General features: G+C 43.6%; 1 protein-coding gene across 1 annotated transcript in view; it reads left to right on the top strand.

The window, feature by feature from the left end:
• Nucleotides 1–3,721: 3,721 nt before the first annotated feature.
• CACNA1D (calcium voltage-gated channel subunit alpha1 D) overlaps nt 3,722–12,686 on the top strand; it is a 194,489-nt gene continuing 185,524 nt past the window's right edge. The window contains exons 1-3 of the mRNA XM_059823472.1: nt 3,722–3,758; nt 6,000–6,318; nt 9,246–9,351. Of these exons, the coding sequence (XP_059679455.1) occupies nt 3,722–3,758; nt 6,000–6,318; nt 9,246–9,351 (462 nt within the window). The remainder of the gene's footprint in view (nt 3,759–5,999; nt 6,319–9,245; nt 9,352–12,686) is intronic.

The raw sequence follows: 12,686 nt of genomic DNA on the forward strand, positions 1-12,686 counted from the left end.
TCTTTAGGCAAAAAGAAAAAGAGGATGCATCTGAAAATATATGCAAAATTAAAAGGAAATACATAACATGGATGAGAATGAATCCTGCAAGACCTTGTTTGCAACATAGCCATATTTCATAAAATATTCTTCCCATGTATAAGGATAGTAATAGTTTAGTATATATTAGCATACTAATAACTTCAGCTGGACTATTAGAATTAATAACGGATTAACCCACATGAGTGAGAATCCCTGCCTTGTTAAGGGCTAGGCTAGTTCTGTTGCTTCCCATTTTTTATAAAATTACGTATTTGTTACGTAAGTTCCTCCCCCATGCATTGCAATTGGATTTGTTCTTTCTTCCTGCAATGAACTGCTGCACAGTATTGCTGTGCACTGCTCCACAAGCTCATGGTGGCTGAAGTTTTGGTTAAGTAGGTTCATCCTTCTGCGCAACGCTCCTAAATTCTTAATGGGCTTCCGCTCCTATGATGTCCATCAGAGGCTGCTTCTTTAGCCACCTCTTTCCGTTACAGGGAATAAATCCCTGACGAGCAGTAAATGTTATCAAGGGGGAAATAATAGTAATTTAATTGCAAATCTGCAATAAATGTTTGATAATATTAAATGTATTTGTTCCCTGCTCTACCATTCTTTAACATATAAAGGAAGTACACTGAATATGGTATAGCACAGAGTGTATGACAGATGAGGACATCCGTATTTCTTTTTTCTCTGAACAATGGTTGTTTCCATTCAAAATGTCATCACTTATTATGGTAGCTGGTACACAGTCTAAAACATCCATATAATGCTGGCCATTTCATTCAGGAAGGACTAACTAATATCAAGGTGACGTAAAAGTGAAGCAATCTTAGTGAAATAATTAGACACAAGTTTCCAGAAGAAGGGAAAACAGCTGTTTAGAGAAGAGTTGATGGCTTCAGTAATTAGCACTTCTGTGACTAAACAGTATCAGTGTTGTCCAATACTTCCTCAAAACTATCTGAAAGGACTTGCATTTCTTTTTTAATTACAATTTTGAATTTGAAAATATAGTAGATAATTTGATCTAGCAATAAAAGGTGAGTTAGCTTTTGAAATATGCAAACTATATGCTTACAGGTTTGGACCAACTATGAAAAAAATTTTCTCTCTGTTTCATGGTTTTCTTGGGAGGCTCATGAAGTTTGGTTTTGAGGAGTATTTGGTAGCTTCCCGTACATATTCCTACGGTCCATTATTAGGACTGAGGGTTAGAAAACAGGCATTGGCAAGGAGGCCAGAATCCAGGAATTTCATGAAAACATTTGGAAGGGAGGCAGCCCTTTTCCATGGGATGCTTTTTGCTTATGTTAGATCCAGGCTTTATTAGTTGTGAATTTCTCAGTAGTGCCTCAGTGCTTAACTTCATAAGCCTCATTTTAAAAAATGATTTAGATACCTGAGTCTAGATCTGTAAAGGTACTAAGTGCCTAAGCAGGTTAGGCACTAACTCCTGCGAAGCACGCTAGGTGCCTACTTCCACCGCCTGCAGTGGTTGTTAGGCAACTAGTCTTGATTTAGATACTTTTGAAAATGTACCAAGCATTTTTGACACCTAAATATCTGTCTGTCGAGGAAAGAAGTCCTAATGACTTTCATGGACATTTAAGGCAAGTACCTAAGTGCATAGCAGACTGTTTTAATCTGGAAAAACCTGTGCTGTAATGATAGAAACCTGCCAAGTGGGTGTGGTACCTTCCCAGTTAAACCAAACCAACAGATTGACTCACGACTGCAACAGCTGAATCCATCAAGTCAGAAGATGATAAAAAAGGAAGTGCTCAAACCAAGGTCAAGAAGGGGCATGGTTTTTTTTTCTCTTTAAAAAGATTTCTCTCTAAGTCAGCCTTGCTGCTAATGTTTTTTTATCCTTTAGCTTACAAAAGTGACAGCAAAATGGGTGGGCTCCACCTAACAGAGAGCTGCTCATGAAGCTGGAGGATGGGCATTCTTTGCCAGGTCCCGGGAGAGTATCAGCAGTATTCAGGTTTTATTGCTCTTCCTCTAATTACTGCCTGTAGTTGTTGTTGTTATTAACTAGATGGAGATAGTGGTGGATAGCTAAAAGAGTAGATAGGGACAGGAATAAAGAAGTGGTAGAGGAAAGGGATAAGCAGAAGTAGTTTCACTGAAATGTTTTCCTAACAAAATATCACCTTTGTCAAAGGTTCAAAACCATCAGGTTTGATCATGGCTTCTTCAAAAAAATCGGAAAAAGTTCATTGCAGAGAAAACAAACTTAAATTTTGAAGCACCAATTCGGTTTTGAATTTGTATGTTTAAAATCCTGACTTTATTTCATCAACTACTTTTTGTAGTGATTGACATACTGCCTTGCAGTAGTTGAAGGCAGCTGTCCTGACTTCTCTCCTTCGCAGTACGTCGCACGGCCCCTCCGGCCGTGTGTACGGGTACCCGGGACGTCTGTGCCGGTTTCGAGACCGACGAAACAAACCCCAAACCGGTATGAACGTGTTGGGGTCCTGCGGCGAAAGGTAGCGCCAAAACTAAAGTCTTTCAAAGCCGAATTTATTCAAATTATTTGTTTGGGTAAACTTTGACAATCTCGGGGTTAGCCTGGAGTCGGACTGAGGGCATTTCAACAGGTTGGCGGGGTGCGCGGAGGGCTGAACGACTCGCGGCGTTTCCCCTGGAGGTGAAGGCGGAGGCTGAGCGGACGCCGCGGCGCGAGGCGCCCCCGCGGGGCCGGGCGCGCGGGAGCAGCGCGAGCGCGCTGTGGGGGAACGGCGCAGGCAGGGGTGGACGGGGAAGGTCGTACCGGGCCGGTAAGCCGGGAGCTGTCGCTTGCGAGGGACGCGCTCGCCAGAGCGCGTGGAGAGGCAGGCGCTAAAGCCGCTCCCGTCTCGGCGGTGCCCGGGCGTCACACCGGTACCTGCCGTCTGGGGCAGCGCGAGTCGGACGGAGGGGCGGGGTGTGGTGTGTGTGCACGCGGGACGCTGCGCGGCCCCGGGCGGCCTGAGGGGACGGGGCCTCGGCCGGGACGCGGCCACCGCGGGGCAGGACGGCTAGCGGCGGCGGGGACGGCGCGGCTGAAGGACAGCCGTGCCTGAGGGGCGGGATCCAGGTGAGCCGGCCCCTGGGGCGGGAGCGGCTGCGGGGCGGCGAAGGGGTTAAGGCGGCAGCAGAGGAGTTAAGGCGGCGGCGGCGGCAGCTCTATTTGCGGCTGCCGGAGCTCCAGGCGATTAGAGAGCGGCTCCGCGCCCTCCCCCGGCCCGGCCGCCGGAGCGCGGCAGCAGCAGGTGGCGGTGGCAGCAGCGAGGGAGTTAACCCTGTGGCGGCGGCCAGCAGGAGGAGGGGGACTGAGGAGGAGCAGGCGGCAGCGGCAGGAGGAGGGGGATTGAGGAGCAGGAGGAGGGGGATTGAGGAGCGGCAGCAGCAGGAGCGGGACTGAGGAGCAGGCGGCAGCAGCAGCAGCAGCCGGGTTGCTAGGGATGGAAAGATCCCGTGTCACCCGGATGTGAGTGTCATGTTGGCCCAAACTCTGAGGGATTTGGCAGCGGCGAAGCATCAGCAGGAGGAGGAGCAGCCCCTCGCGCGTCGCTAGTCACTACCATGGGGGTCGGGTAGCGGGGAGCGCAGGGGGCAGCGCACACCTGGCTCGGGGTGGGGTGGGGGGCGTCTCTGCCCTTTTTTGTTTTTTCATTTTCCTCTCACACCGGAGAAAGTGAGAATAATGCACCAGCAGCAGCAGCCGGAGCAGCACCCAGAAGGTAAGAGCCGGAGCGCCCACCAAGGGCAGCGGCGTGCCCGGGGCTGAGGGGAGGGAGGGGGGAGCGGGGGAGGATTTATGAGGGATTTGGGAGTCGGGGATTGGGAGGATTAGGGAAGGGGTTGAGGATGGGGTAGGTTTGGGATGAGGCAGGGATGAGCGGCTGGGTTCGAGGAGGGACCGGGAAGGGCAGGGGATGAGGTGAAGGCGAGATAAGGTGCTGCCCTCGGCGTGTGACCAACATGGGAGCGGGTTTATGCGTGTCTGTCTCTTGCCCCGAGGCCATTAATACCAGCTGGCTGCGCTGGGGGAGGACACGGCTTGGTTTACGTTACCCTCTTATTTCTGTAATTGTGGATAAACCTGCCCGGAGACGCGGCTCCCCGGCGGCTTCCCCGCGCCGGGGCGGGAGGGCAGCGAGGGGTGAGGGCAGGGCGGTGGGTGCGATGTGCTCGGCCGGGGCGAGACGCGGGGGCTCCTCGGCGTTAATCCGCTCCGCCGACGGGCTCCGGCGCTGCCACATCCCCCCCACTGTTGTTTTTAAATGATTCCTCGCTCCTCAATCAGCAGTAAGTTAGTGGTTTTGCCCCTGCCGGGGGGCAGGGGCTCCCCCGGGGAACGCAGGCACCCGGGCTTTGCTTCCCTTTCAAGTATTGATTTTAAAAGACGATGGATAGATAGATGGATGGGTGGATGGTTTATTTGCGCCGAGCCACGTTTCATGGCATCCCAAAGGGCAGGCGGAAGGCGGGGGAGATGGCTGTGCCATTGCTTTTTTATTTAAAAAAAAAAAAAAAAGGCGGGGGGAGCGGGGATGCTGTGGAAAAATGTTGGAGATAAAATTCCCACCTTTGCCCCCGGTGTCAGCCCGCCCCCGAGGCGGCACTGCCCCCCGTGTCACCCAGCTGTTGATGCGCCGCCCGCTCGCCGCTGGCCAGCGCTCGCCGCGCTGGTGGCGGGTCCCCGCGGCAGCTCGGCCGCCTCCGTGGGCGACGCGCGCGGGCCCCGGCATGACCCCCCCACTGGCCCCCGCCTCCATCCCGGGGAGCCATCTTAGTGCTCCCGCGTCCCCTCGCCCCCGGCGCGCGCTGCCGCCCCTCGCGCAGGCAGGGGCGCGAGCGGAGCGGGGCGGCGGGAAGCGGCGGTGGCTGAGGCCGGGCTCGTCCGCATCCACGCATGTTCGCGGCTCTCGCGTCTTTCTCGTTGTCTGTTCCCCCCCGTCTAGAAAAGGAGGGGTGTGCTTTTTGTGGCTCTCCTCTGTTTGACGCGCAGCGATCGCTGGGGAGCTATTTTCCTCTCCTGCCTGGGTAGATCCATTTCACAGTCATCCTGCCTGCCAGCCCTAATTCCCAGCACGTATATTGTGCCGTTCCTCCATTTTTTTCCCCACCCAGGCATCTTCAAGTTTTGAATTTCAGTTAGGAGTCTCTCCTTCCTACAGGTGCATGTAGGAGTAGACTCTGTTGCTCTAGTCACAGAGCTCGCGAGGAAAGATCCTTGCGAGGAGGTGGTGTTTTGCCGCCTTTGCTGTCACCTGGATAAAGAGGACTTTATTATTATTTGGAAGGTGCAGTCTATTTTGTAAATCCTTGTGAAAAAGCAAAAACAAACCCCATCCCTTTACAGTGGTTTCACGCTTGTAATTTCTAATGTGAAAGACACCAGTGCTTTATGAACATGTTTATCAGCAGACAATATTGGATTTTTCACTTGTGGGAGGCATCCACGCATTTTTCTTTTAAAATGCAGATTAGGGCAAGATTTAACTTGCTTACAGGACTTCCCCCCCCCCCCCCCCCCCATGTTGGTTATTAATTGAACGATGTGTAAGAATTTTAAACAACTACTTTTTTGACCCAAACGAGGTGAGAAAATAGTAAATGCTGAGGTACCACAGCAAGGCTGATCTTAAGGAGTAGCTATGTTTTATTGGATAAACATGGTGACAGAAAAGCTGCCATCCAGTTTAGGAAAAAATGCACTAAGTGAAAGAATTAAAACGTGAAGTGTTTGTGTAGCACATGTCTTGACACTTGGATTAAACTTGAAGTTACAATATTGATTCCTGAGCATTTTTTGCTACTGTTACATATATATGTAAGCATACAATTGTGCTCTGTAGTATATGTAATGGAAGCATCACACTGCCAAGAGGTCTTAAAATAAACTTGTTGTCAGAAATATTGTGACACATTTTAGCATAAAAAATTATAACCAAGTACTTTTTTCTTTTGTCCCACAGAGGCGAACTATGCAAGTAGCACCAGAATTCCTCTCCCTGGTGACGGACCAGCTATTCAGTCAAACAGTTCAGCACCATCCAAGCAAACTGTTCTATCTTGGCAAGCTGCAATTGATGCTGCTAGACAAGCAAAGGCTGCCCAAAATATGAGTACCACCACAGCCCAGCCTGTAGGGTCTCTGTCCCAAAGAAAACGCCAGCAATATGCCAAGAGCAAAAAACAGGGTAATACGTCTAATAGTCGGCCACCCCGTGCCCTTTTCTGTTTATCCCTCAACAACCCAATACGAAGAGCCTGCATTAGTCTAGTAGAATGGAAGTATCCTTTGATGCAGTTTTGTTTTTACAATCCGTTTCTTGCGTTTTTCTGAATGTATCAAGGGGATTGTTTTACAGCACCTCTTATAGCATCACAGTGAAGACATCAGTTCACTTGCACGGGTGGGTAACCGTCATTAATGTTGATGGTAGTTAATTTTGCTTGAATTACTGTTAAAGATATCATCTTCATTTGTGTCATAATGACATAGAATATCATTTTACTGAATTAAGTGGTTCAAAGTCAGAGAAGAGCTCATAGCTATTCCTTTTTTCTTGGAGGACACGGGGGATCGTTTTCAGAACTTTTAAAGTTACAAGCTTACGTTATATTCCAGCAAACCTCTGTGTTGCATTTGTTGCCCTTCCAAATAAGGTTGAATGGATAGGAGTGCATGTAGCAATGTTAATTGGGAGATGACTTAAGATGTCAAACCTGTATCTTCCATATTGCAATTTGGTGTTGCCGTTAGGGCAAATGAGTCAGATGTAGAAATCTTTTTAAAAAGATTGTTTTTCCAAGTATTAAAACTAGGGAGGACTTTTTCTAAGTACATACAAGTGTCTGAAATATGTTAATCTTCTGAACTTTTACAATATATGTCTACCACCAAACGTATTTGGAAGCATGTATATCTGTAGATAGGAGATCAGATATACTGGCTTGTATTCATGACTACTTGTATGCTGGGAAGGATTGCTTTATCTTTAGTGGTTGTGATTTGGAATTATGTGGATTTCTTTGTCAGAACTGATAGCATGTTGATTTGGTATATTATTATCAAGAAAAGGTTTGAAATAGAAAATAGTTTTGTTGAGGTACGTGGAGAAAAATGTTTGCCTGTTAGCCATGGCAACATCCCTGTAAAGGGAAACAGCTGTTCTAGAGTAGATTACTGAAGTAAAACTCATTTTGTTACTTTAAAAAGAACAGCCAACCTGGCAATAGGAACGGTTACTCACTTATAGGGCTTGGTTTTTTCAATTCTTTGAACATAATTCAATTGCAAATCAAAGATTCTGCTTTCATTTAAACTGGTAGAAGTCCAACTAATTTCAGTAAATTGGCCTCTCCTTGGCTAAGGTCAGTTAAATGAAATTACTATGGATCTAGAGTGGCCTAACTCAGGGCAGAATTTGTCCCAGTAGCACTACATCATAAAACAAGGTTGTCAGTTTTGTGCTGGTATCATTCGTTTATTTCAGTCTGGAGAATGCTGCACTTTAAGATGTGTGTTGTAACTTTATTTTGTACACAACATAGCAGCTGTTGATGTTGATAGGCTTTGTGAACATAAACTCAGCCCTTGAGGTGACAAACTTTTTGTAGGCCAACAAACAAAATTTAACAGATCTTAAGTGGTGCATGGGCTTTGTAGGAGTTATTTTCAGGAAAAATATTTTAAACTGACAAAAGTATGCTTTTGAGTATAAGTACTCTTCCTTCGAGTATATTCAGTACTCTTCCCTCAGTCTTTTATGGGACTCTTATGGACATGTATCAGGAAGTTGTGCATTGAATTGAGGAAAGGATGTCAAAAATCTTAGCTAAAGCCCAAAATACTGTCTTTCCAAACTTCCACGAGTAGGTTCGTCTGGGTACCTCCATGTTTGTAGTTAAAGAAAATAATGGAATACTTTGGGAGAAAGGCAAATTAATGATAAACTGAAGGATGAACTTCATAGGCATGGATTTTAAGAAATATTTTTCTTTCTGGAAGACAAAAAGTATCTCCAGGTTTCAACTGCTGTCATCCAGATACGGTATAAAAAGTGCAGCTGCAATTCATGGTATTGACAGTGTGAAAGTGTGTAGCCTCTCAGTATGCATGGCTGCCAAGCCAGTAATGATACTCTGTTCCTCAGTCTACTCACTGAAACTTTCATCTGTCCTGGCCAAACAAAAACTCTTCAGGAGTCCGGCTGTCAGAGACATGAAGAGGGGCTCAGAATTTTCTTGCATCCATCGTACAGCTTTCCAGCTCTCATACAGGAGAACAGTTGTGATTTGCTGTGAATCTTTCTCATGTCCTACTACGAACTAGATCCCAAAAGATTTTCTTCCTTTGGACAAACACATTTCTGTTAACATTAATGAGACTTATGTGAGCATATGAGGACAGAAGAGCTCACTAAGTATTCCTTACTCATCATAGAATCACAGAACCATTAAGGTTGGAAAAGACCTATAAGATCATCAAGTCCAACCATTAACTCAACACCACCATGCCCACTAAACTATGTCCCGCGGTGCCACGTCGACACATTTTTTGAACACCTTCAGTAATGATGACTCCACCACCTCCCTGGGCAGCCTGTTCCAATGCTTCACCACTCTCTCAGTAAAGAAATTTGTCCTGATATCCAGCCAAAACCTCCCCTGGTGCAACTTGAGGCCATTTCCTCTTGTCCTATCACTTGTCACTTGGGAGAAGAGACCAGCACCCACCTGTCTGCAACCTCCTTTCAGGTAACTGTAGAGAGCGATAAGGTCTCCCCTCAGCCTCCTCTTCTCCAGACTGAACAACCACAGCTCTCTCAACCACTCCTCACAAGACTTGTGCTCCAGACCCCTCATCAACTTCGTTGCCCTTCTCTGGACACGCTCATCATCATGATGACCTGCGTATTGATTTACAAGTGTATAATTATATTCATCTCTGGAATGTAATACAAAGTGCTCTGTGGCAGCAAGGGTAATAGTTTTCTCGTTTTTCAAAAAGAGGATGATGTTGAAAGATCATTGTGATGGAAAATAATATGGTATAGTGATATAACTAAAGGTGATGAAGTGTTTGTCACAGTTAGCAGGCAAAAGATTGCCTTAAAAGTAAGACTTGTTTGACAAGTGTTGATGCTGAAAGGAGAACTAGACTTAAAAGTTTGTACATGCTTATAATTAATGAATTCCTTAACATGATTTTCCAGACCGTTTGACATATTTATACTACTGTCTATTTTTGCCAATTGTGTGGCCTTAGCTGTTTACATCCCATTCCCAGAAGATGATTCTAATTCAACTAATCATAATTTGGTAAGTACTCCTGAAAGTTTTTATTTTATATTTGTTTGCTATACTTTTTAAGTTGATGGTCATGATTAGCTGCTAGTATTTGAGACTGTATTAAGTATAGATAATTTTAGTAAAAAAAAAAAAATTGGTATATTGTGATACTTTAAAATGTCTATGGAATTGCTTTGGGTTTTTTCCAGTTTTAATATGTGCTTCCTTATGTCATGTGGTTAAAATAAGATTTTTTTCAGCAGTGATATTCTTTGGAGGGGGAATGTACATTAATATTATGCTGCATGTATGTGTATATTTGTGTCGTATAAAATCTTTAATTTGAATTTCTATTGCTTATATTGATGAAAAATATTTATTTCTGACACTTGTTTCAGCCCTTCCAAAATTTTATTGCCTTTCCTAGTATACTTGTCTAGTCTGTTTTCCATTTTTAATGGTGTTATTTAGCTGTATATTTTACTAGATATTTTAGTTTTTAATGAGAGGATGGTGGGAAATTTTACATGAATACATTTTAAAGTGATAGGAACATCAATGTGAATTTTAAAAGCAGTCACTGCTGGCATAAGTGATCTCTCAAAAAGGGATGGTACTGCAGTAAGTAGTGTGTAGAGATGTATTTCTTCGACTGAAAATAGTATACTAGTGTTGTGCTTGAAAACTAATTTTGTTTTAATGCTCCTTTTTAATTCTCTATTTTATTAAAACTTATAAAGGCTATCACACTCAAGGGTAATGTTGAATTACATTGCAATAATTTCATTGTTTATGCTAAACACCATCTTGAAATAGTGGAGTTCAGTGCTCCTGTGCACTCAAAATCTGCATGTGTCTTCTTTTTGGGGGGGAGGAGAGGTTTGTTCACAAAATAGAGAATTGGATACCAGTAAGTAGGTAATTTTGGATTATTTGACATGGAAAATTGAGGTTGATATGAGGTCTTCTATTTATGAACATGTTTGTGTAATTTGTGGTGTGTAAGCTTGTTTATTTTCCTAAAAGTAATTATTTTGTGCATATAACCCATTTTATTTATTTTTGTTTATCAACATTAAGCAAAAATGGACAATAAAAAATGCTGGTGGAAGGCAGAATAATTCAAGTCAACGTAAAGAACAATTTGTGCAGCTGTGTATCTAGCCAACCAACAGACTTTATCTCTTCTTTCCTTTTTTTTTTTCCCCCTGAGAAATTCAGGGCACAAATCTCCATAGCTGTCAATTCACCAGGATATCCGCTAATAACTAATTTCATAAAGCATTACATGAAAAGGGTAAAGCAGTTACTTGTGTCAGAGGCTAATCATTTTGAAAGAAATGTTTTTAACATTAGTTTTGTTAGGCTAACGTCTGGTATTTCTGACCTAATTCTACAATGCGCTAGTGTTTAGAGATGGACATTTTAATCCCTGATGATTTTTTCTTTTTTTATCTAATGTGGCCAGGTAAGTCTAAGCAAAAATAAACTACTTTTTTTTTAGTAAGAGATCTTTATCCATTTTAAGTAGAAAGGGTCTTGAACACCCCCCAATTATGTGTATAAAGTTTACTTGGCCATTTCAATTTTCTCAAATTCTCATTTAAATTTGCATCCTGTTTATACTGATATTGAGTAATTCCACTAAGTTTGCTCAAAGAACAGAATTTATCCTGACAACATACTTTCTGGTGCTGCGATGGATTTAAGGCTGATAAGGGAACACACAGGCACATCCTATGTACCTGACCTAATAAAATAATTCGTTCTGGAATGAGCAGCATCAGCTTTTCTTATGACTAAGGTTCTACATCGTGGAATACACTGACCAGCGATCTGGTTTCACGTATCTTCCCCTGGTATTTTACTGACGTTTCTCTTATTGTAGATCTGCTTCCTTTGTTGAAAACTCTTAGAGTGTATTCAAGTGTACTGTGAGGGAATATCACAGAAAAGCTGAGTTAGAAATCTTCAGGCTTGCTTGGTAACCTGCTTGAGCATGCATTTCCTGATGCTTGGGATGTATGTATAGATATATATTTGAGAAAGAGGGCTGTCAGTTGTCTCATAGTGGAAGTAAAGATTATTCTGCTGAATAATGTTCAGATCTTTTGTCATACTGGTCTAAAAACTGGAACAAATGTTAAAAATCAGTATTAAATCTTCTGAATAGTTTTGGCAGGATTTTAGCCCCCTGCATGTAGACATGTTTGTCTTCCATGAGCCCTACACTGCCAGTTTAATCTTGCTAGGAGACTGTACTCCACTCCGGCTTTAATTCAAATTCAAGCCCAGGTGTTTACTCCTATTGACCTCACAGCCTCTCCCCACTTTCCTCTCTCTGATCGCAGGCATCCATTGACACTGTACAGATTGCAGCACTTGTATCATTTAGTGCCTTGGCGGGGAGAGATCAGAGTAAGGAACAGGAACGTGGTCTGCCTTCAGTGCCTTCACTTCCTTATTATGTAAACCCCAAAAGTTCAGCTTCATGAATTTTAGTTTGTATATGGATATTGTATCTAAGGCTTGGTTCTTAGGGAGTAACGCAAGTTTCCAAGACTTGTAAGAGAAACCTGAGATACAGTTTCTGAGTCTGTCTTCACCTGTGACTGAGCCAGTGAAACCCTGACAATATGTCAACCATCTAACCACTGGTTGAGCTGAGCGTCAGCCCTGTTCTTACTTTTTCATAAATGTTTCAACATGTGGTGTCTAATCAACACAAAGTCAGTTATATGCTGCAGTAGTAATGGCAAAAGAAATTTTAGCACAAATTAACCAAAAATATGACAGACATTTTAAGAAACAGGCAGATGCGTCGTACAAGAAATAGTAAATCAAATGTATGCGTATTTATGTATTTTTAAAAAAATAGGATGTATCTTGAGTATCTGTTATTCTTGAATCTGCATCAATTTTGAATCTTAAGTATCTTAAGATAGATGTGAGAAGGTTCCACACCCTGGTTTTTGGAACAGTAGACTGTTATAGAAAATTGACAGTACAAGCTAAGTGTAAGAATGGGACAATTGTGTGTTTCTCTGTCGATCACTCATCTTTGCTGAGATGCAAGTTGTGGTTATTGAAGTTTTTGTGATAGAGCCAGCAGCATGCTATGAGATATGAGATACTAAAAATACCTGAAGGAAGCAAGAAAGGGTTTCTTCATGATATCAGTAACTAAATTAAGCAGATGGTAATCACTGATGTTGTAGGATAGGAGTCTCTTTCATTATTAGTTTTTTTTGTCTGTCTTTTCATCTTCTGAGTGGACAAGCTTAGATTTCTGTTTTGCCTTTTTGTCATTCTCTGAGAGTAGTGGGTGCACTACAGCTGTCTTCTTGCATGGTGGATTCATGGTC

Source organism: Gavia stellata, chromosome 12, assembly GCF_030936135.1.
Source record: "Gavia stellata isolate bGavSte3 chromosome 12, bGavSte3.hap2, whole genome shotgun sequence".
NCBI classification, from domain to species: Eukaryota; Metazoa; Chordata; class Aves; order Gaviiformes; family Gaviidae; genus Gavia; species Gavia stellata.